We start from the raw sequence: 22,500 nt of genomic DNA, 5'->3' as shown, positions 1-22,500 counted from the left end.
GCATTAAGCTGGTCTGCAGTTTAATTTGTTGCTGGCTATCTTGCTCTTGCTTGTTGCTGGATCTCAACATTTTAAACCGAGAGAGAGACTTAGCTGTCGTACAAAGCTAAGACTCTGTAACATCATATTTGTATAGATACTCCCTCAGACATTTGGACTCATGGATTTTAAATGTCCGAGGGAGTGGCACTCGTCTGACAAGACGTTGCAATCATCAACATCATATATATATATATATATATATATATATATATATATATATATATATATATATCCTAGTGATCAGGCAAGTATGTTTCTCGACGCTAATACAATTGTCGATAATGTTTAAAATTGCTGATTCCGGCGCAATTACAGATCCGGATTGCTATATATTTTTTTTTCTTTTAATTCCAAATATTAAGCTATGATGCTGTTGTAGTTTTTATATTAAATTACTGTAAAACACATTGTAAACTGTGCAAATAAACTCGCGGAGTTATGCGGTTATTACACGTGTTGTTATGCTATCTATTTTGTCGCATATGTTTTCCTTTAGAGTCTTGCTTTATTTGTAGCTTAAAAATAAATAAATATTTGCTATATTTTCTCAGGAGCAATTTAATTTAATAAATAGCCTAATAAATGAAACAGAAAGATGTTCAATAACGAGAAAATTAGAATAGAATCGGTTTTCAATACGAAAAACATAATATAGAAAGAGAAGTTATAAACACTGTTTACACACAGGCATTTCTAAGCCTAATGCTTCTCATCATACACTTAGGTATAAAGACCATTTATAACCCGTTTTGCATGTGATGTTTTCCCTTATTGAACTGGCAATAGATTCATATATATGTATGTTTATTTAGTTTTGTCTTAGATTTAATTATATGTATACATTGCTTGGTTAATATTTATATTCGAATAAATTTTTATTCGATATATATATATATATATATATATATATATATATATATATATATGGGGACCACTTGTGTATTTCATACTCCTATTAGAGGAAGACGATTGAACCCGCCTAGGGTGAGTGCACCAGTTTCATTTTATTCATTTCATATTCTGCATTAAATAGTCCGAAAAGGATTGATATGCCGTAAAACAAAGAGAAAAAACAAACAAACAAACCAAACACCATGAATAAATATTTCAAGATATAAATAACTTGAAACAAAAAAAAACTTTTACAAAATTACTGGTTTCGAAACTAAAAACCTAAAAATAGATTGATATGCCGTAACGCAAAACAACCAAATAAACTGCCTTTTTTTTTTTTTTACTTCATTTTATTTACTTTCTTATTCTCTCTCCCTTTCTATTTTTTTATTCATACCATTTTTATTCTGTTATTGTTTACTTCCTAACTTCTCTTGGTCCGCGGGCGAATATCACAGTGTAGTATCTGTTCTAATGTTGCACTTCAACTTTTCTGTCCTCGGTCAGTGAAAGAGACAATTTTTATTTTTGTTCCTATTCAGAGTGCCCCCTTTTCAGGAGCTGGATTTTCCCCACATTAAAAACCAGCCTTGTATTTATCTCGTCTGAGCTCCAATCCCTGGTGCCTCCTCGCCGATCTTTCACGAAAAATGCCCGTTTAGCTGTAACCACTGTGAAAAATTTTCCCCACTCTTTATCTGTGCCAAAACCAAAACGTAGATTCCATGAACAAAGCTCCTTTCTTAGAAGTGCACGCCTGTGGAACTCTGTTCCGTCTGCCTGTTCCCCACCTGACTACAACTTGGATGTCTTCAAGTCCAACATAAACAAATTCATGATGACCCCCCCTTACATAAGACACTTTATCAAATCTCAACATTAACGTACTGTACACGCAATAACCCTTATCCCCGAGTGGCTTCCGGGCCTTGATAAGTGGTGACCACCTTGTAAAAAAAAAAAAAAACTCAGCCCTCGTGGAGAGGCAAGGAAATAGGAACTGTTACTAACTCCTGTATTTTCTCTCCTTCTCCCTTAACTTCGCATGTCATTACGAATCATTTCATTCTTTGTTATTTCAAACGGGGACCCTTTTTGCATTTAGCCCGTCTTGCATTTCGCCATTCTTCTGCAAAGATTCAACCTAATAGGAAGACTTCGTCAATCATCCCTCGACCTAAACACGATATCTTGTTTATACGCCGCCCCCGCCAAAATGCATTATCTTCATTCGAAAACTAACGAGACAATTAAACAGAACGCCGTTGTATACAAACAAATTAAAATGGTCGCTTCTCCTGCCATAGACATCACGCTCAGTTATCGTTCGAGACTAAAGCGTCGAACTGGCGGCTATCGAGTATCTATTTCGGTTTTCCACAAATATTTACAAAACGTAGTTCACCACAGAGCAACCGGGATATTAAACTTGCTAACAGTCAGATGCGAGATGAAACCATCTCGGTATATATTACTACAGAGGTTTGGTTATACTCAGAACGCTAGGCCGATGTGGAATAGCGCAGTGTTATCTTGGTTAGTTTTTAACGGCATATTGATTATGTTAGGTAATTTTATATCATGAAAGTTTATTTATTGTAGAATCTTATATGCAGGTTATTTGAAATAGTATTTGGTCATATGGGTTGTTTTCTTTCCGTTTTCAAATTATAGTGTTAGTAATATTTGTGACGTGGGTAAAGGGATTTTTTGCGTTTTTCAGATTGTCTACTAGCAGTTCAGGCCGGCTTTGCTCGGGCCATATGTACTGTTCATAACTTTATGTGCATATATATATATATATATATATATATATATATATATATATATATATATATATATATTTAAAATGACTCATGTAGGGTGCCTACATCTAAAATTACAAGTGTTTATACCTAAAATTGGCGGAGGAGTTTGGTAGGGTCTTCAAAGGTCAACTCTGTAAACTTGGACCTTTTGGCAGCCAATTTTTTTCTTGAAAACTGATTAAAAAGCTTACTGCATGTCTGAATACCCTAAATGTAAAATTTCAAATGTTTCGACCCAAAATTTGCTGAATAGTTTTCTAGAAACCGCAAAGGTAAAATCATTTGAATCTTTACCCCTTGGCAGCCAAAATTTCGACAAAAAACAATAAAAAGGCTACAAAAGTTCCGATTTGTTCGATTTCCGATTGCCATCCTGATCAATCGAGCAAGCATTGATATAATGTTAAAAAAAAATTACCTCAACAATGATGTACATTCTGAGAAAGTTTTTATATGGGTTGTAATGTTTACGTGGCAACAAAAAAACATTTAGCGAATTGTAACGAATAAACTAGGTCAAATGAAATTACTTTAATTTAAAAAAAAATACGATTTATTTAGGTATGTACATGTTTATTTAATACAAAAATTCGATTTGTGAATGTTAAGTAGGACAACCCCTGGAGTGAATGTGGTATTATGGTAACTGAGGACTCTAGCTAGGAGTAGCTTAGAGAGCCATAAAGCATAGTGACAAGGATGACCACATTTTTGAATGGCTTTGTCCTTAATTTATTTATTTATGACTATTTTGTATAATTATCGTAAATAATCTTTTTATAAGTAATGGGCGCCTTTCTCTTTTCGGTACAGCATTTCTTTTCTTTTTTTTTTCACAGAAAAGACGTTGCTAAGCTTTAACCAAAGCTTAGCAACGTTGCTAAGCTTTATCGGTAATAGATGCTTGGCTGAGCTTCAATCTCTGATTATCCCTGTAAAAAATTAACAGAAAACTCTCATTCGGCTATAATCACTGTAAATAATTCCTTTTATACCCCAGTGTACCAAGAACTAAGTGGAACTTCCATGGATTGATTCTCTTTCCCAGAAATACACATCTTCAGAACACAATACAACGCAACTGCTTTCCAATGGCTGCAACATGGTATACTATTAAAAAGTATTATTTGGCGCTCATGTTAAATAATCGAATTCTACTAAATTTTAATTATTATATCCAATCAAGGTGTTTCTCTCACCGTTCACATAGAAAAGCTCATAAATCTTAATCCTCGATCAGCATTTTGGCCTTTATAAACGATTAATTATTAGTAATTAACATTTTAGTTGATTTTAACGTATAAAATATCATTTTTAATTGTGTCCATACATCTTTATAAAAGTCTGCGCCCGTCGGTTTGTAACGCTTTAGGCGTAAATAGTACTTTCATCAATCTGTGATGCTTAAGTCGTAAATAGTATGATACTTGTTTCGATTCCTAACGCTTAAGGTGTAAATAGAACATTCATCGATCCGTAACGCTTACACCGTAAATAGTAGTTTCATAATTTGTAACGTTCAAGCTGTAAATAATTCTCTCGCTCGTCTGTAACCCTTAAGCCGTAAAAAAATTCTCTTTACGCGGAAGTCGTATATAGTGCTTTCATCGATCTGTAACCCTTAAGGCGTAAATAGAACTTCCATAGGTCTGTAGCACTTAAGCCGTAAAAAAATTCTCTCGCTCGTCTGTAACGCGGAAGTCGTATATAGTGCTTTCATCGATCTGTAACTCTTAAGGCGTAAATAGAACTTTCATCGGTCTGTAACACGTAAGGCGTAAATAGAACTTTCATCGGTCTGTAACATCTAAGCTGCAAATAGCCGTTTCATTTGTTGTAACACTCAAGGTTCAAATAGTGCTTTCATAAATGTGTAACGTTTTAGGGGTAAATAGTATATTCGTGGCACCGTACCCCTTAATGTGTAAATAGTGCTTTCATTAGTTTGTAACGCCTTAGCTATAAATATTTTGTTTTCATCTGTCTATTACGCCTGAGGGATAAATAGTGCTTTTATTAGTAAGTAGCACTTAGAATATAAATAATGCTTTCATTTACCTGTAAAGCTTACGATATAAATATTTTCATCGCCTTATTAAACCTGAGGTGTAAGTAATCTCACCATTCTGTGACCGTAAAATGTAAATAGTAATACATCTATATATATAAAAGCGAAAAAGTGTGTGTGTGTGTGTATGTAGTTTCGCTTTTTGTGTATGTCCGCAAAAGACTTTTTTCGTCGGCCTTCTCGGGGGCAGAGTCGCTCATTTTGAAAAATTTTTATATCACGTCTAAATGATAATATCTACGACTTAACAACGAGAGTCGCCTATCTATTTAATTTTCCCGACTTTTACCAGCTCGCCGTGTCTTCGAAAAGCGAATGATTGGGCGGTGGAAACAGTAACTGGCTTGCAACGCAAAACTACGTCAAACATCACGCACTTCCTCGCACCTGTACATTTATTTTGTAACCTTAACTTAACATGCTTATCGATTCCTCTCCCCTCGTGGCCGAGATGGTTAGGTGCCTGGCTTTTCCCCCCTTTTGTTTCCATCTTCGCAGCAAGGCTTCGGGGTTCAATCCTACCTTCCTACTAAAACTTTTTTTTTCTTTTACACTTCCGAACACACGGCCAACTTTTATTTTAACACACACACCTCAAAGCACCCGGGCAACGCCGGGTACCCCCCGCTAGTAAAGTATAAATAGCAGTTACATTGATCTGTAACCTCTAAGATTCAACTAGTGCTTTCATCAGTTTTTTAACGCTTAAGCCATAAATAGTACTTTCATCCTCTGTAACGCTTCAAGTGTAAATAGTTTTTAGATGGGTCTGTAACGATTAATGCTTAAATAGCAGCTTCATATGGCTGTAACTTTTAAGATGTAAATAGGATTTCCATAGGTCTGTAACGTTTACAGCTCAGATAGAACTTTCCCTGCCTTTTGCCAGGATCAAATCACTTTCGTGTAGTATTTGTTCCAGCAGATACTACAATCAAAGACCATTGTCCATATAGGGGCAACCCTATATACCAAGAGACTCTGACTATCAGCTCTCCTTCCTCCCTTGGAAGCTGGTCTGCCTTTCCTCTTCCCCTCCTCATCTTCACATTAAAAGGCCTCATGCCTAATTTGCTCAGGGGGGAAGCAAATAAATACAGAAATAGTACTTTTATCGGTGAATAACTCTTTAGTACTTCACTGATCTCTAACGTGGAGGTTTAAAATATCATTTAAGCTGCGTCAACGCATCGTTATGAGAGGTTGCGTCGGTCGTCTGAATTTCTGTGACGTTTCAGTTTTATCGTCAAAGTCGCAGATTAAATGGACGATTAAATTAAGCTTCTTAACACACGTGCAACTTTCGCACGTTTTGAAATGAGGTCAAAGCATATAATCTTACCAATGCGTTGCTGTCGCTTAAGTACAATGACAAATACCATACAAAATGGCTGCTTGCCAAACCCTTAAAAGTGTTCAAAACCTGATAATTAATTGTCCTAAATAAGGTTAGATGCCATCTTGAAAATTATACATTTGCGTTTGTCAGTTTTGTGATCAACATATATATAACAATCAGGGAACCCCGACGTTGCGCGGGATTGAATGATGGTCAGCAAATATTTCACACTCCTATATTTTTATTGTCATGAAATCCGTGAAATCGCCCTGGAGGAAGTGTCACATTCCTCCATGCAGTAACTTAATCCAAAATATGTGTTATTCTACATTGCACTCTGGAGAACCTATTGTTTCTTTCATAAAATTATTTTATAAAAAATTTCTTTCCAGTTAACGAAAAAAAAAAACATTAAGAAATTTACGTGCGGGGTTTGAACCTACAGACCATGTCATGCAAAAAAATAAATAAATAAATAAAAATGACAACTCTATCAACTTACCCACAGTAGAATTTTCACGGCCCGTTGTTCTATTATTGTTGCTAACCGACATGGGAGAAAATGGCTTTATGGATGATAGATAAATTAAAATAACGGTTTCGATTATCGATTATCGGCAATTATCGGTGGTATTCTCAGACAAATCTTAACTAAGCTTACTTCCAGACTTATACACTAAAATTATGTAAATTTTAAAGAAAATCGGTTCAGCCGTTTCGGAGTCTATAAGAAACGAACCCACACACACACAGACAAAGTTGCATTTATATAATTGTAGATAGATAACATACAAGGTGCCTTCAATAAGTTTCCAGACCTTTTGCGTATGGACACTTTTATTGATAGTACACACATGAACCTCAATCTCCCTCGAAGTAATCTCCGCCGGCTATAACGCAATTGTTTCGCCGTTCCAACAACTTCTGAGAGGTCCCATGGAAGTCCTCTTGTGTGAGCGTGTCAATGGCCCTCGTCACAGCCTCTTTCATTTTATCAATTGTCCCATAACGACAGCCTCTATAATTGTCCTTAAGCTTAAGGAATAACCAAAAGTCACAGGCAGCAAGGTCTTAACTATAGTGAGGATGAGGACCTGTCTTGATCCCCATTTTAGTCAAATAGTTTTTGACAAGGATGGAACACCTTGGGGCCAACTGCACACAAATCTTCCGCATCTTCAGTTCCTCACGAATATAAGTGTGCACAGTTCCCACACTGACATCAAACTGTCTCTGTAGAAATACGACAGTCTTTATCCATGAAATTCTTTATTTGGCCAATCAACTCTGCTGTTCCCACTTCCTCTCATCATCCCTCACAAAACGCCTGCCTTCGATGAATCTTATGCTACGCAAAAACTGATGCTCGATTAATGTAAAAGGATCCTAAAGCAGTCTAAAGCATTTCATACGTTTCTGTGGCGTTCTTTTTTTTTTTTTTTTCAAGTTTAAAACAGAATTTTATTGCATATTGTTTTTCTAAAGTGCCCTCCAATATAAATTACATTTTTGTAACAATCAGGTTTTAGTAAGGTGTATTCCAATTCCTGCTGTAGCTGTTAATTTGAACCTGAAATCATAAAAAATTGGTCAGTCATCTCATAAGATGCATATCAATTGCATCCCTCTGCCTGTTCTACAAGTATTTTAATGGTGAATGCTCTGACGAACTGTAGACACTTGTGCCCCCACGACGTAGACACCCTCGACAAACCCGACAGGGAGCTAAGTCCCACTCACCACACAGTAGAGATCCCTAGATGTAAAAGATCTTTCTTCCCCAGAACCGCTAGACTCTGGAATTCCATTTCAGGTCCCTGCTTCCCCAAATGTACTGACATGCAGAGTTCAAGTGTAACGTGAACCGACATCTTGCTGCCCAAATCCCAACATAGTGCCCCAGTAGTTGCTGCCCCTGATAGTAGCCCCTACACCACAGTGGCAATGTGCCTCGCTTAGGGTGAAAATGTAATAAAATAGAATACTATATTTTCAAGAATCTACGACAATTTTAAATGACTGTACAAAAAAAGGTCTAGTAACTTATCGAAGGCACCTCATATGTTATCGAACAAATGTATTCTGTTCTGTGAATAGGTTTTAGTAGCTTTATTCAGACTATCCATATGTGTACTGTTTTGCTTCTCATCTCATCTTTCATGGGTGGGATCTATAGAATGAATCGGAAACTACTGGTCCAATCTGATTGAAATTTTGTATGGATATATGTTTTGATATAATGCTACCATCTAAGTATTATAGTATTCGTTCGGGTTAAAAGAATGTTATAAGGATTACTCACCACAATGCCACATTTACTTTTTCTCAGAAGCTACTAGGCCGATCTATCGGAAATTTTGTACGAATTTTTGTTATAATAACGTACGGCGAACTAAGTATTATCGTATCCGTTCGATGGCCAGTAAGGGATTAATAGAGATCGATAGAAATTAGCATTTAATGTAAAAATGAGCACAAATTTAACCATATTCAACCATCAATTTGACATAAAATACTCATCTCTATATAAATAAAATGAACTCATTTTTTCCGTTTGATTTTGACATTAATAGGATTAAAATCAAGATATTTCATGCAAATATAATATGCACAAACGGCAGAACAATATCTGAGGTGTGTTATAGGCTTATTATTTCTCAAATTCCTCGATAATCTTAGATTTCTATACTTTTTCTGTTGAGAAGTCACGGCCAAAATCGGTTAAGATCAATGGAAGTGGTAAAATATTTTCTCTCTAATAAATTCCTCCTCCCCCTGCCACCACTTAACACCGTTTCGGGATCGTTCACAAGGAACAGTTGAGAAGAGAACACCGGTTTGGCTTCGTAGTTCTTACATGTGAAGTTATTTAAAATCACTAAACTAAGCTGCAGAGCTCTGTGGCGTAGTGGTTAGCGTGCTGGACAATTCACATTATATTTTCACGTTCGCGCCGACCTACCGTAGTCGTTTTTTTTTTTTTTTTCCTAAACAACTGGAATGGACTTTTCTTGGTGGCCGAACTGTTAACGTTGCAGATGTTTGTTTTTTTTGTTTTTTTTTCACACTTTATTTTCCTACTTTTACTCATGACTCCGGGTTTGATCCTTCCTACTTACCTACCATAACATTTTTTAAAACTCCCCCCCCCGTCCCGGAAACAAACACTCGGGCAACGCCGGGTACCCCCGCTAGTTGTAAATAAGCACGTTATAACTTTTTATCCGTTTTTAAAGAGTAAAAATTCAAGTTTATATCTATTTTGAGACAAATAAATGCACATTGGTTTTATCTTATAGAGTGGAGGATTATTCAGTAAGGATGGCAATATAACAGAAATCAACATGTCTCTATTTACTTCCGGTGTTCCACATGGTTGATGTCTAATGTTCTTGAACTACTTCCTCTCTTTAGGGTCTTGTTATTTTTTTTTTCCAGAAGCTGATGATCAATACTTTTGGTTTGAAAATTTTCATTATGTTCACAGCCTTCCTGTGCACGGACGTCGCCCGGGACAAATGAATAATTCTCGATTTATCGAAACTTCTAGAATAACTGAACAATCAGAATGCAGAGAAATGTTATCAAGGCGTAAAGGCATTTCGAGGATAAGTGGTAATGAATGTGGGGTGGTAGTGTAGTAATCGTTAATAATGTAAATTAGGTACAATTTAATTATTTCTGAAGACAGCTCGACAAGAAATTGTTTACATTAAATTTGAAGGCTACCATGCTGTATTCAATTGGGAAATAGGCCAGAGGAACAGTGTTCCATGGTCGGGTGATTCTGGGAAGCTTTGCCATGGGATTTACGTTTGGATTTAGACACAGTTAGAGAATAGAAGAAATCTTATATTGTGATTGTAGCTAGGTTTTGATGAAAGTTTTGCGAGGGGAACGATAGATTGGAGTTCAGTCGAGCACTCGTCATGAAAATAAAGATATTTATTGAATGAGAAATTCTTCTAGTATGAATCAATTTTAAACTTTTGTCTCCATAAAAATCTATCCTATTTGAAGATGTTAAATTTTTGTCGCCATCGAAATTCACCCTATTTGGAGATTTTACTCGGATGAATATCCAATCTTGTAATTAATTCTGTCCTCGTAGTGATCATGAAGATAATCCCTCATCCTAAAATTGTATCCTGTTAAATGTGCTTATCCATTAATGTCCTAGAAACTTCCAATATCTAGCTGCTCAACTTCCCACTGAGGTGTTCCAAAAATTCTGACTCCTGCAGCAGTAGCTATTTATGCTTTACTGACAATATACAGTGCTCTTAATTTGTACAAATAAACGCGGATCTATACTTTAGTTGTCCACCAAGTTTCAGCCACGAATGTACAACATCGTAGAAATATATATATATATATATATATATATATATATATATATATATAGCCTGGGTGCCCGGCGTTGCCTGGGTGTTTGTAGGTGCGTGTTGAGAATAAATAAAAGTGGTAGAAGGCAGGCAGTCTTGAACCCGTATAGCGAAGAAGGAAAAGAACATGAGAAAAAACACGTGACGCGTTAGTTGCTGCGCCCATCGCCAAACCGGAAGTGACGTAGGTTTGAATTAAGATTAGACAATCGAAAATAGGCGATGACTTTCGAAAATATCTGCGAAAAAAGCGACCCCTCCCTGTAGAAAAGTGTCCAGTTTAGAGTGAAGAAATTAATGTTTTGGCTAATTATTCGATATTTCTCGTTCAAACGGTCGAGCTTCAAAATGATACCGATTTCGTAAAAATCCGTTGCCTCTGTCGAAAGTTTTTGCGATACATACATACATAAAGGAGAGATTTATATTAAAGATTATATATAATAGTTATTTAATAAATAAAACCAATAAAATTTTTTAAAATGTCAGTAAGCCATATTCATTACCAGATTTGTTCTGCTCTATATAATATCAGAAAAATATTTTCATGTGATTATCAATCTAAATGAAATCTGTAGTGGTTACAGTAAAACTTTACGAACATAAGTAAGGAAAACTGTCTTTATAAAGACTTCTACCATTTGATCGTCAAAATCACCATATACAACTCACACTATTATGTTTGTACTATTAATGAAATGACAGCTAATTAATATATCTACATTGCCGAATTCTCTCTCCCTCCCTCCCTCCCTCCCTCCCTCCCTCCCTCTTTCTCTCTCTCTCTCTTTCTCTCTCTCTCTCTCTCTCTCTCTCTCTCTCTCTTAAGATCTGGAACATCTTCTGCAATGTGAGAAAGTGTCTTCTTCCATTTACCCTCTCTAAAATCACGCTTTTTTCGCCAATATTTTCGAAAGACATCCTCACTTTTCGATTGACTAATCTTAATTCAAACATACGTTATGGTTTGGGCGCAATAGCAAAGATGTCATGTTTTTTGTCACGTTTTTTTTTTCAGCCTTTCGCGGTGCGGGTTCGAGCATGCCTGCCTACTACCACCTTTTTTTTTTGCTTATCATACACCTCCAAACACTCAGGTAACGCCGAGCACCCAGACTAGTTTAATTAAAAATTGACTTCTATATCGATAAACTTGGAATTTCAACAAACAGAGTTTCATTATAAAACTACTACCTGTGTAACATACTACCACAAGACTCATTTTATTACAAACCCGCTCACTCAAAAAATAGAATGTATTTTCTAATAAAGTTTATAAAACAATCAAGTTAAATACGGTGACAGCCTTCTCCCATGATGTCGTTTTCAGGGTATAATCAGGAAAAGTCGATTTCTTTATTTCTATCTGTAAATTCATTAGAACTATATGTTCTAAAGAATTGTCGATTGTCAATTTCACCCGCATTGGATTTGCGACTTGATCAATTATGTATGAACTAATCCGATTCGTTCAAAAAATGCAAATCGTTTTAATATTTGATCGCATAAGCGGCTTGTTAAAACGGTTTTATAGCAAGATGGCCACATGCAGTCATGTCTAAAATATTTTTCTGTAAATAATTGTAACAGAGTCGCTAAGATGTGCAAATGACCAAGCCGGTTGTGCAAAATGATTTTACAGCACAGCTAAAAAGGACACGGATGTTCGATACGTGACGAAAGAAGCACCTGTTCGAGACATGTGTGTGACGTCGCAGTAGAAACGTAAAGTCACGCGTGGTTGGAGAAAGAGGAATGTCCCGTTTAAATTTTTAGAATAAAAATGCGTTGTTGGAAATACCAGATATAAAGGCTTTTGTAAAAACAGAAAATGAGGCGAGTTTTTGCCTGTCCTTGGTTTCTTTGATACAATGACTACGTTATATAATGGCTCTCGATGTTCAATTTTGAATTTTTATGTTTATATATTAAACATAAATAAACGAATAATTACGAAGTTCTTACCTTGTTCAAAACGGCCCGTGACTCGTCAAGTTTTTGTGTGCGCGTGTCAGAATATGTGTGCGCGTGTCAAAAATATGACGACATACCTGTCTGCTTCTAGTCGCTTCTGGGGGATACGTCAATCGTCCTTGGGGGAGCTGGAACTTGTTTAAAGGAATCGCTTCGAGACAGGGACACAAGATGAAGGAGTGTTTTTAATATTTATTTTAGTTACTCCTCAGACATCTTGTCCCAGCGGAACTGAATTGAATCTGAGCTTGTGGTTTCTCTATTTAATACTGTCATCTCTCCCATGGGGATACCTTGTTAACTCATCTTGCTTGTTCTGCGTCTCAAAAATCGAACCTATCTAACTTATTCAAACCGGATCACGTGACACGTTATGTCCAGTCCCATTCGGATACTTCCGGTGTAATCCACCGTTTACAAAGATTGATACATGGATAATTAACTGTTTCTTTCTGGCTATTATCTAACAATTTTATTATTATATTTTTTTTATAAAAATAATTATTTGTCGTGATTTGAACAAATGAATAATCATAATAAACGAAAAACATAGAAACCTGGAAAAATGTTATTTGCTATTAATTGTTTGTTATATAAAATATATGTTTATCTACGAAACTTACCTTACAATGAGTCTTCTTTTATTTGAATTTGAATTTTCTCGAATGTTTTCGTAAAACTTGTCCAATAAGTATTCATTGTTTTCTTTGTAATAATGAAATGATATTCTGTTTATTTTTCAATTAATTTTTCATTGAGTTATCCTCTTAATAACATAAATAAAATATTTTTTATTAAACAAAATCGGCCACGTTTGCACACAAAAAAGTTCGTTTACTGGTGTTTTAATCTCCGAAAAATTCCGACGATAACACGGTCCTTATTCTGCATAGTACCATATTTCTAATAATGCATGTATTTCAGAATTAATACTATTAAGAACGGTGTTCATTGGTTCTTTCTTAAAAAAATAAAAGTTAAATCTCTTTCTCTCTCACTCTCTCTCACTCTCTCTCTCTCTCTCTATATATATATATATATATATATATAAGCGAAAATGTGTGTGTGTGTGTGTGTGTGTGTGTGTGTGTGTGTGTGTGTGCCTTTTTTCTGAATGTCCGCCAAAGTTGTTTTTTTTTCGCCGGGCTTCTCGGTCGGGTCACTCTTTCTTAAAACTTTTTATATACTCCTAGGTAATAGTATTTACCAGTTATGACCTGGGGTTGCGTCTATCTTTAATTTGCCCGAGTTTTACGCGCTATTTTCGAATGTTTTTTTCGATCGACGCGTCTTCCTTACGCTTGTCAGTACAAAAAAGCAAATGCTGGGGCGTAACTTAGTTTGACCTTAATAAGATCGAACATCACGCGACTTAACTTTCTCGCATCTGTCAATTTTACTTTATAAACGTAAAATTAAGACATTTTTCACTTTCTCTCACTCGTGGCCGAGATGGTTAGGTGTCATGGTCTTTCCCTTTTCGTTTCCACCTTTACGTCAAGATTTCAGGTTCGAACCTATCTTCCTACTAAAAGTTTTTTTTTACTTTTACACCTTCAAACACCAGGCCAAATTTTGTTTTTTTAACCAGTGTTGTATTGATCTACGCTGCCAACACACACACCTTCAAACACCCGGGGAACACCGGGTAACCTCTCTAGTAAATAAATAAATAAAACAAATTTGTCTTTATTTTGTTTTCTTTATCCGAAATTGAAATAATTTAATTCTTCTATTCTGCAAAAAATAATTGTCAACCAAATATTCTTTTCGTTTTCTTCAATTCAATAAAATGACATTTAGAAATTTACTTATTTAAAGCTTTATTATAATCGATAAATGATAGAATTCGATTTTGGAACAATACATATTTAAATGAATAAAATCTGAATTTTTGTACCTGCGTGGCAGTAGATTAATTACGGATCATTATTATTTTTTGGATCGGACGTCCCCCATTAAGTATAAGCACAAAATGTTTTAGCGAATTATTATCTAGATATGCGTAATTAACTAGAAAACATTCTTAACTAGTAAAAATTCTTATTAATACTAAAAGCTATTATTAACCCAGCTAGGTAACGCGTGATAGACCAGTAAAACAGCCAAGACTATTTTCAATTAAATTTCAATATGATTTAATTAGAGTATTTAAAATAGGTGGTTCGTAATGATTACTATAAAAAAAAGAAATATGAAATAACACGATCTCAAAGAGAAGCAACATTGATTACTTTTCAAACGTCATTTATGTCCAGGAAATTTTAATATTCTTCAGCAAAATATTTTAAGTCTAACTGGCATCGTGTCTAATAGTGATTTTCGGGAGAGTGTATAATCTAAATACACACCCTGGTGTTTATAACACACGTGTCGTATCGTCCCTGATTTGAATTAAATCACAAAACATATTATCCATTTTGGATCGAGGCTTTATATAGCACAAGAAACATTTTCGGACACCATTTACATAAATCATAGAAAAAGAAAGAGGTTTATATATTTAGTTATTCAGACTTGACTAAGAGACCGACAGAAATTCCGAATTTCCGTCGTTGAATATTCTATGACTGTTTACTATGTATATACACTAACATTTGACATTTATGAGCATTTAATTTCCCTTTAGTCTTGTGATAATTTCCGGTGGCCTAAAAATAGAATGTTGGCTTATTGTATCAAAGATGATGTTGTGACTGGGTTCGAATCTCCCAACCAGCAATAATTATTACTTCCTGCACTGATGTTTGCGTAAGCATGGAATAATAGTGTTTGTAGGTATTAAAATAATTGTTAGTAGTTTTTAAAATATGTATATACTTGTGTTGGGACGACTAATCGGAATCGGAATCTGGAGTTGGAAAAATCGGAACTTTTTGGGGTGTCGGAATCGGAAAAAATTGTGTTTATTTTCCGATGACAGATTCGATCCCTTTTATTTTCTTTTTCATGTGATTTTGTTTTAAACAAAATATTTAATTGATGATAGTAATGAAAACTAATAAATATTTATTGATTTTAAAGTTTAAACTACCAGTAAAATTAAATTTACATTAAGCGGGAAGGAATAGCAACAGCATATTTATTTTAAAAAATAGTAATTGTACCGGAATCGAGAAAAATATTGCAATTGTCCCACCACTAATGTATATATAGAGAGATATACTATAATACTATAATAATTATTAAATACCTACAGACACTAGTGTCTCGCCCTTTCGAGAATCATCAGTGCCGGGTGTCACGATTAACACATGTCGATAGATTCGAACCCGGCAACACAAGCCATCTCTGGCTTCATTAGCAAGGACCTAATTCATTCGGCTCCGTCAACCGCGAGAAATATTGTTAAAATTTAAACATTTATTATGTAAATGCTTTTTAACGTCTGTCAAATTGATCTAATCTTTATATGGTGATCTACACATAAGAGTTAAATTGACCGACTATATTTCAACTTAAAGTGCTCAATGATAAGAAACGAGTTCTTTAAAGAGACTGACATAATTATTTACTATTATAATTATTAAATATCTACAGACACTAGTGTTTCATACTTTCGGGCTGAGATAATTATTTACTATAATAATTATAATAATTATATAATTATTAAATTAAATTAAATATTAAATTATATATATAATTAAGATTTAAAAGTTGCCATCTCCAACCTGCGTCAGGAGTGGGATGGGCAACTTTTTTCCGCATCCAATCGCCCTGAAGTTTAAAAAGCACAATAGACTTCAGCCTTCTCATTCACCGAGGTAAGACTTCTAATTCCATGTTTGTCAATTATTTCTACTTTATCGTTTTCACTAATTTACCATTCTCTAAACCAATGAAATAAAGCATAAACGTGTGAAATAGTCAAAGCTTACCCACCTTTTTTCTGGCATTTTCTTTCAGATCCATTCTTATTGATTATGGAATACTGTGACCATGGGACCCTCGTTAATTATCTGCGCAATCATCGACCCGACGGCGCTCAGCTCGGCGATGACCATGAATCGATGGGAGAAGAGTCACCCCCCAGATCACCCGTTTCGATTACAATCAGAGATCTTCTCTCTTTTTCTTGGCAAATAGCCAAAGGCATGGAATACTTAGATGACATGAAGGTATGTGAAACCAAAACACAATATTTCTTTAAATGAAATGTCGTCTTTTCATAGAGTAGTTGCTCTTTGGTATTTTCTTTATTGAACCCTCAAAAGTCTATATTTTTCTCAGACCATATAAAGGAGGTTTGAATTCAGCGTTCTTTGGAAAATTGAATTTTTATTATTTTCGTATCTTAAAATCGCAGTTCTTTACACATACTTAGCATTATCGCTGGACTCTTTAATATTCTTCTATCTTTACGTTTCTGGTATGTGCTCGACTGAGCTCCAATCTAGGGCCCCTTTTTGTAACACATTCGTAGCAGGCACTCTCCTAGCTACAACAATCATCAGCAACTTCTCTAACTCTATACGTGCATCAAACTAAACGAAAGTTCCATGAGCAGAGTTTCTTTCCTAGAATTGTACGTTTGTTAAATGCAATATCGTGTGCCTGCTTCCCTACTGACTATAACATGGTCGTCTTTACACCTCATGTGAATACATTGCTATTTAGCTGTTCTCTTAGATTATTTAGCCATACACAATTTCCACCATGTCTGATCATATTATCTCACCATCTATCTTACACTTTACTCTTATGCAGGAGTGTCTTCCGTGCATTAATAAGTGACGAGCTCTCCCCTGCCCAAAAGACTAATAGTAAAATGCAACGTATGGTCCTCGTCTCCACACTCTCACATAGCTTGAGCACTTTTTAACCTCATTTGGCCTCAGTTTCTTTTCATCATCTCATTCCTGTACTTAGGTGGTTGAGGGTCTGTAACGTCTGGTAATACATGCTATTGAATCTGAAAAATTAGCAGAGAATCAAGTATAATCTTTAATAGATTTATTCAACAACTTACAAAGCAAGATTATAAGGTAGAAACCGCTGCGATTCGAGACATTTGTTTACTTCTCAACTCATGGTGAAACCCGCTTCTCCTCCAACGGAGACAATTCTTTCCGCTTCCATCCAAGGGAAATAACTCTATTATTTTTATAGAAACACGTAATTAAGACGGAGTGTCATTCTGTAGGTGTCTGGTTCATAGATGTTGTCTGGTTCATAGCTGTAGTCTGGTTCGTTCCTTAATAGCTGGACATGTCTAAGGAGATTTTAATTTGACTTTTGTCGAGTCGAAAGTTGACATGTGTTCTTTGGCTCCCCAATTTGGAGTTCGTAATTTTACATTTGCTGTTATTTCCTGAATGAGAGGATCACTCCAAATCAGACAGAGTTGCTGAAATGTTCGAATGATTTTACAGAACACGCGATATTAAGAGGCTAGTTTGTTTCTCGCTTCCTGTAATGGAACGTGCAGCTTGTAATAAAAAGTTCATCTTACTCCAAAAATAAATTAGCCAATTACAAGCTTTATACTAAAATGCATTTTATTAGAAATAATAGCATCATATCGAACAATATACTCGCTCAAACCACGGCGGGCAGAAAACGCAATCAAATATTCCATCATTTAAATTTAAGTAAAGTTTGTTCTCGTAATAGTACAGTAGCCCACCTGGGTTAAGGAGGTTGTTTCTGATGCTTCGAAATACTCTGTTGGGATTTTTTTTTACACAGTGATCACCACTTATCAAGGCCCGGAAGCCACTCAGGGATAAGGGTTATTGCAAGTACATTACGTTAGTGTGGAGATTTGATAAAGTGTTTACTTAAGGGGGCGGTTCATTAGGAAATTGTTAACGTTGGACTTGAAGACATCTAAGTTGTAGTCCGGTGGGAAGTAGGCAGACGGAACAGAGTACCACAGGCGTGCAGTTCTTAGAAAGAAGCTTTGTTCATGGAATCCGCGTTTTGATTTTGAGCACAGATATAGAGTGGGGGAAATTTTTCACAGTGGATTCAGCTAGACGGGTGTTTTTCGTGAAAGATTAGCGAGGGGGACCAAAGATTGGAGTTCAGACGAGCACCTACCATGGAAATAACGATAAAACAAGGATAGGCTCGCAAAGTCTCTTCTGTAGAGAAAAGGGCATCCCCCACTAAGCCACGAAGTCTATTTTGTACTCTGTCACGTTTTAAATGTGTAGCCAAATATTTTAGTATGAATAAAATATTTTCTTATAAGTGAGTAGCGCTTTTATTACTGAGTAGAATGACGTTAGCATAATAATCTATCTTGAAAGCTTTTATCATGCGGTTACCAAATTTACGTGGATTACTATAAATATATATATATATATATATATATATATATATATATATATATATATATATATAGTCTTAGAAGTTTTTAACATTTGAAACTATACAAAAAATATTTTTTATCATTCGTTAAAAAGAACAACAAAAAACATCTGGTCAGTAAGTCATTTAATCACCTGCAATCACTGCATCAACTCTCTCAAATTTACTATAATACCAATTTTTTTTTAATTTTTCAAGGGATCATCAGTTGTTTACCATGAAACACTGTTTCGGGGATTTAAAAACAAAACAGTGTATTACATCATGGCTCGCCAGCAGTGTTGATCAAACACCACCACCCTTAATCTTAGGAAGAAGACAAGTTACAAAAATTGTGATCCAATTTCCTATTCTTAATTGCAATTACTAACCTTTTCATAGTATAAAAATGAATTTCTTACCTGTGCGATTCATCAATTTCCACATTTATATATATATATATATAATTATAAAACTCAAATGACCTTGTAACATGGTATGTAATCCACTTTCCGGTTTACTCCATCCGGTTGCGCATGACCTGCGCACTGAAATATTAACGTCATTATTTCGAAATTAGTATTTTACATGGGAAGAGTGGGGGTTAAAATAACTTACACATGATACAGAAATGAACGATGTAAAAAAAAGCAGATATATCAAAATTTGAATTTTACTGTAATAAGTATTATGGTATCTGTTCAGTGCACATTTAACTATAAATAACTGTAAACTTTTTTCAAAAATAATCAATTATAATAAACAGAACGACTCATAAAAATCTATCTATATTCTTTTTTCATTTTAATATACTTTCATAGAAATGTTCACTGTTATGTCAAAAAAAACTATTTTCTTTACGTCACAAGTGTCTCGCTCATACATGAATTGCATAGCTAATATAACATACTGACCCAACAGGTCACGGGTAGTCTAGTATATATATATATATATATATATATATATATATATATATAGCAGGACACGTAGCCCCATAAAATTAAAGAACGCATGTATTATTAGGAACGAACGATTAATAATCTCTAAACAACAGTTATTTTTTTAAATAATCTATTAAGGATTAATAACGGACACGCAAGCATTTATATTATTTCATAATTCAGAAAGCGACAAATATCAAAAACTTGGCCCAAAACATTGATGTCATGGAGTAGGGGTAGGACGTCAGGTTTTCTTTCATTTTCTTTTCTGCTTTCGTGTCACGGGTTCGAGCCTACCTTCCTGTTACCACTTTTTTTTTTTTTTTTTTGCTTAACACACACCTCCAAACACTCGGACAAAAAGGCTAGTAAACTGTAAAACTAAAGCAATAATATATGCAAAAACCGAGGTTGCATTTGAATAAATAATAAAACGTGGATATGATCATAAACTTTACCCGGCAGCATGACTCTGATATGAGAATACGAATGTTCTAAGAGGAACGTCACACTCCTTAATCGTTGCTGTGCCGGGTCACCATTGGGGGAAGGTGGAGCATCTACATGCCTCCCTCTCCCGGGTAACTGATGCGGATGGTGCATTGACATTATCTGTATCTGCCAGTTTGGCAAACGGTTTACTATGGCGGGAGACAACGCAATCTCAGCGGCTAATCAGCGGATGAACCAACACTGCACTGCAGACGTGATTGACAAAAGCTGTTGTGGAATATCATCCAGATTCGCTCCAGTAATCAGATGCGATTAGTTTCATGTGTGCAGATTGTCTTGAGTCATCTTTGTCTCATGACTTTTGCTTCAAATGGAGAGGATACTGATAGTACTGGCCAAGCTGGCTGCTTTTACAATTGCCGAAGCTACGAAGGGAGTCGGAAAGACTGGAGGCGTCAGCCTCCTATTTACGTCACAGGTGTTAAGTATACTCCACTCCATGCCATCGTCGAAATAAGATGAACTACTGCTGCTGATGGCGATGATGATGATAATGATGATGATGATGAAATATAAATTACTTTTTAATCCCAAATTAAAACAATAAATAAAAATGAACATGTAAATATTCGTATGTTTCATAACTAAGAATTATTTCATAACTAAGGTACGTACGTACGGTTCATGTTTTGGTCATTCGCATTTTGAAAGGGGTTTAATTAATCGCGTCTATACACAGACACTTGAAGGAAGGTGCTATTTTAGAGGATTTAATGTATTCGTACATAATGTAAGTTTTTTGTCTATAAATAAAGATCAATGAGATTTTGAAGAGCCTCGTGTTGCAGCGAATAAAGTGTAAACGATTAATCAGTCCTTGACAACATTCCTCTGAAAATTAAAGTTTTCACTGAATACGAGAGTAAGAATATAATTAAGAATTTTGTAAGAGCTACGAAAGTGTTCAGTTTGAAAATCTGTACTAATCTCCAAATTTAAAATACAGATTCCAAGTTTGCTAAGTCGCACCTAAAGAAAATCAGACGGTTCCTTGGCTGAGACGTTGTAGGGTTAATATTTAATATCAATACACTAGTTCGAATAACAATAATAATAACGGTGAAACGTTGGAGATGAGGATTGGTTATTCGTATTGTTTGGATTAATGGGACTACTGTTCCCATTTTGAGTGTCATTTTCACAACGTTTCGGTCGATGTAACCTCCTACCTTTTCAGTAGGTGTATCTTGTCGAACTCGGGAATGTTTCTGTCGAACTCGGGAATTTGGAAGGAATTTCAAACGTAACCCTTTATTTACTTCATGGGGGTAACATGCTCTCGTTCCGTCAGCCATGACTGGATGAAGATCCTAAGTAATTTGCAATTGTATTTTTCGAGCACCCACATTCAGAATTGAACCTTCAACCTTCAGCAGAATATCACTTTTACAATTGATTTTTTCAAGTACTCTAACCCTAACCCTAACCCTAAGCACTTTCGAATTTCTTAGGACGGAACGAGAGGACGTTAGCCCTGAAATAAATAAAACCCGTCCTAATTCCCGAATGCAGCAGAAACATTCCCGAATTCGACTCGGTACACCTAAAGAAGAAGTTCGCAGGTTACATCGACCGAAACGTGAAAATGGCACTCAAGATGAGAACAATAGCCCGTTAAATCCAAATAACACGAATAACTAACGATACAAAGTAAACTATTTTAATTCTCAACTTATTATCGCTTCGCCCTTGGTTACAATAGTTAAGTACTTCTTAAAGTTCCCTTTTTATCTGATTAAATTCCTTTCTATTGTGAAACTAGAATCAAAATGATGGAATCTGAACCGACTTTGAGCGGCACTCTTCAAACAGAGTTAAAGGTTGATCGGCTAAAAATAAATACATTATCAGATAACAGTGAAACGAAATGATTCAACCAGGTTTATGCTACTTTGTGGTCGATTTCCTTGAAGGGTACTCGAGAGTGTGTTTTTTTTTTGTCAAGTGGTATTGATGGAGAGGGCTGTGCGGTAGATCTTATCTACCGAAAGGCCAATCCACAAGAACCGTTAGAACAAGTGCGACAAACATAATAAAACAATAACAATAGCACAACTCATTCTGTATTGGTTTTGAGCTTACGCGATCAGATTGAGTTATGGTCACACTGGTGTCATTTTTGGACAATGTTTGATCAAAAAACGGATTGTGTGAGAGCCTCAAATCAACAGTAAGACAGCGATTTATGATTTGCAATTAATGAGAATGGGGTTTACACTGATAAAAGAGGAAAGGGGACAAC

The 22,500-nt window shown here is 35.4% G+C and overlaps 1 protein-coding gene across 4 annotated transcripts in view; it reads left to right on the top strand.

Annotated features, from left to right (window-relative positions):
- The window catches only part of LOC145276758 (proto-oncogene tyrosine-protein kinase receptor Ret-like), a 648,944-nt gene that overhangs the window by 531,744 nt on the left and 94,700 nt on the right, over positions 1–22,500 (top strand). For all 4 annotated transcript variants that reach the window (XM_080128005.1, XM_080128004.1, XM_080128006.1 and 1 more), the window contains one exon: positions 16,417–16,628. In XM_080128005.1, the coding sequence (XP_079984131.1) occupies positions 16,417–16,628 (212 nt within the window). The remainder of the gene's footprint in view (positions 1–16,416; positions 16,629–22,500) is intronic.

The sequence above is a fragment of the Euprymna scolopes genome, chromosome 5 (genome assembly GCF_053919585.1).
Source record: "Euprymna scolopes isolate OS-2025 chromosome 5, ASM5391958v1, whole genome shotgun sequence".
NCBI lineage: Eukaryota > Metazoa > Mollusca > Cephalopoda > Sepiida > Sepiolidae > Euprymna > Euprymna scolopes.
Note: the sequence above shows the minus strand (reverse complement) of the source record. Positions and strands in the feature narration are given on the sequence as shown.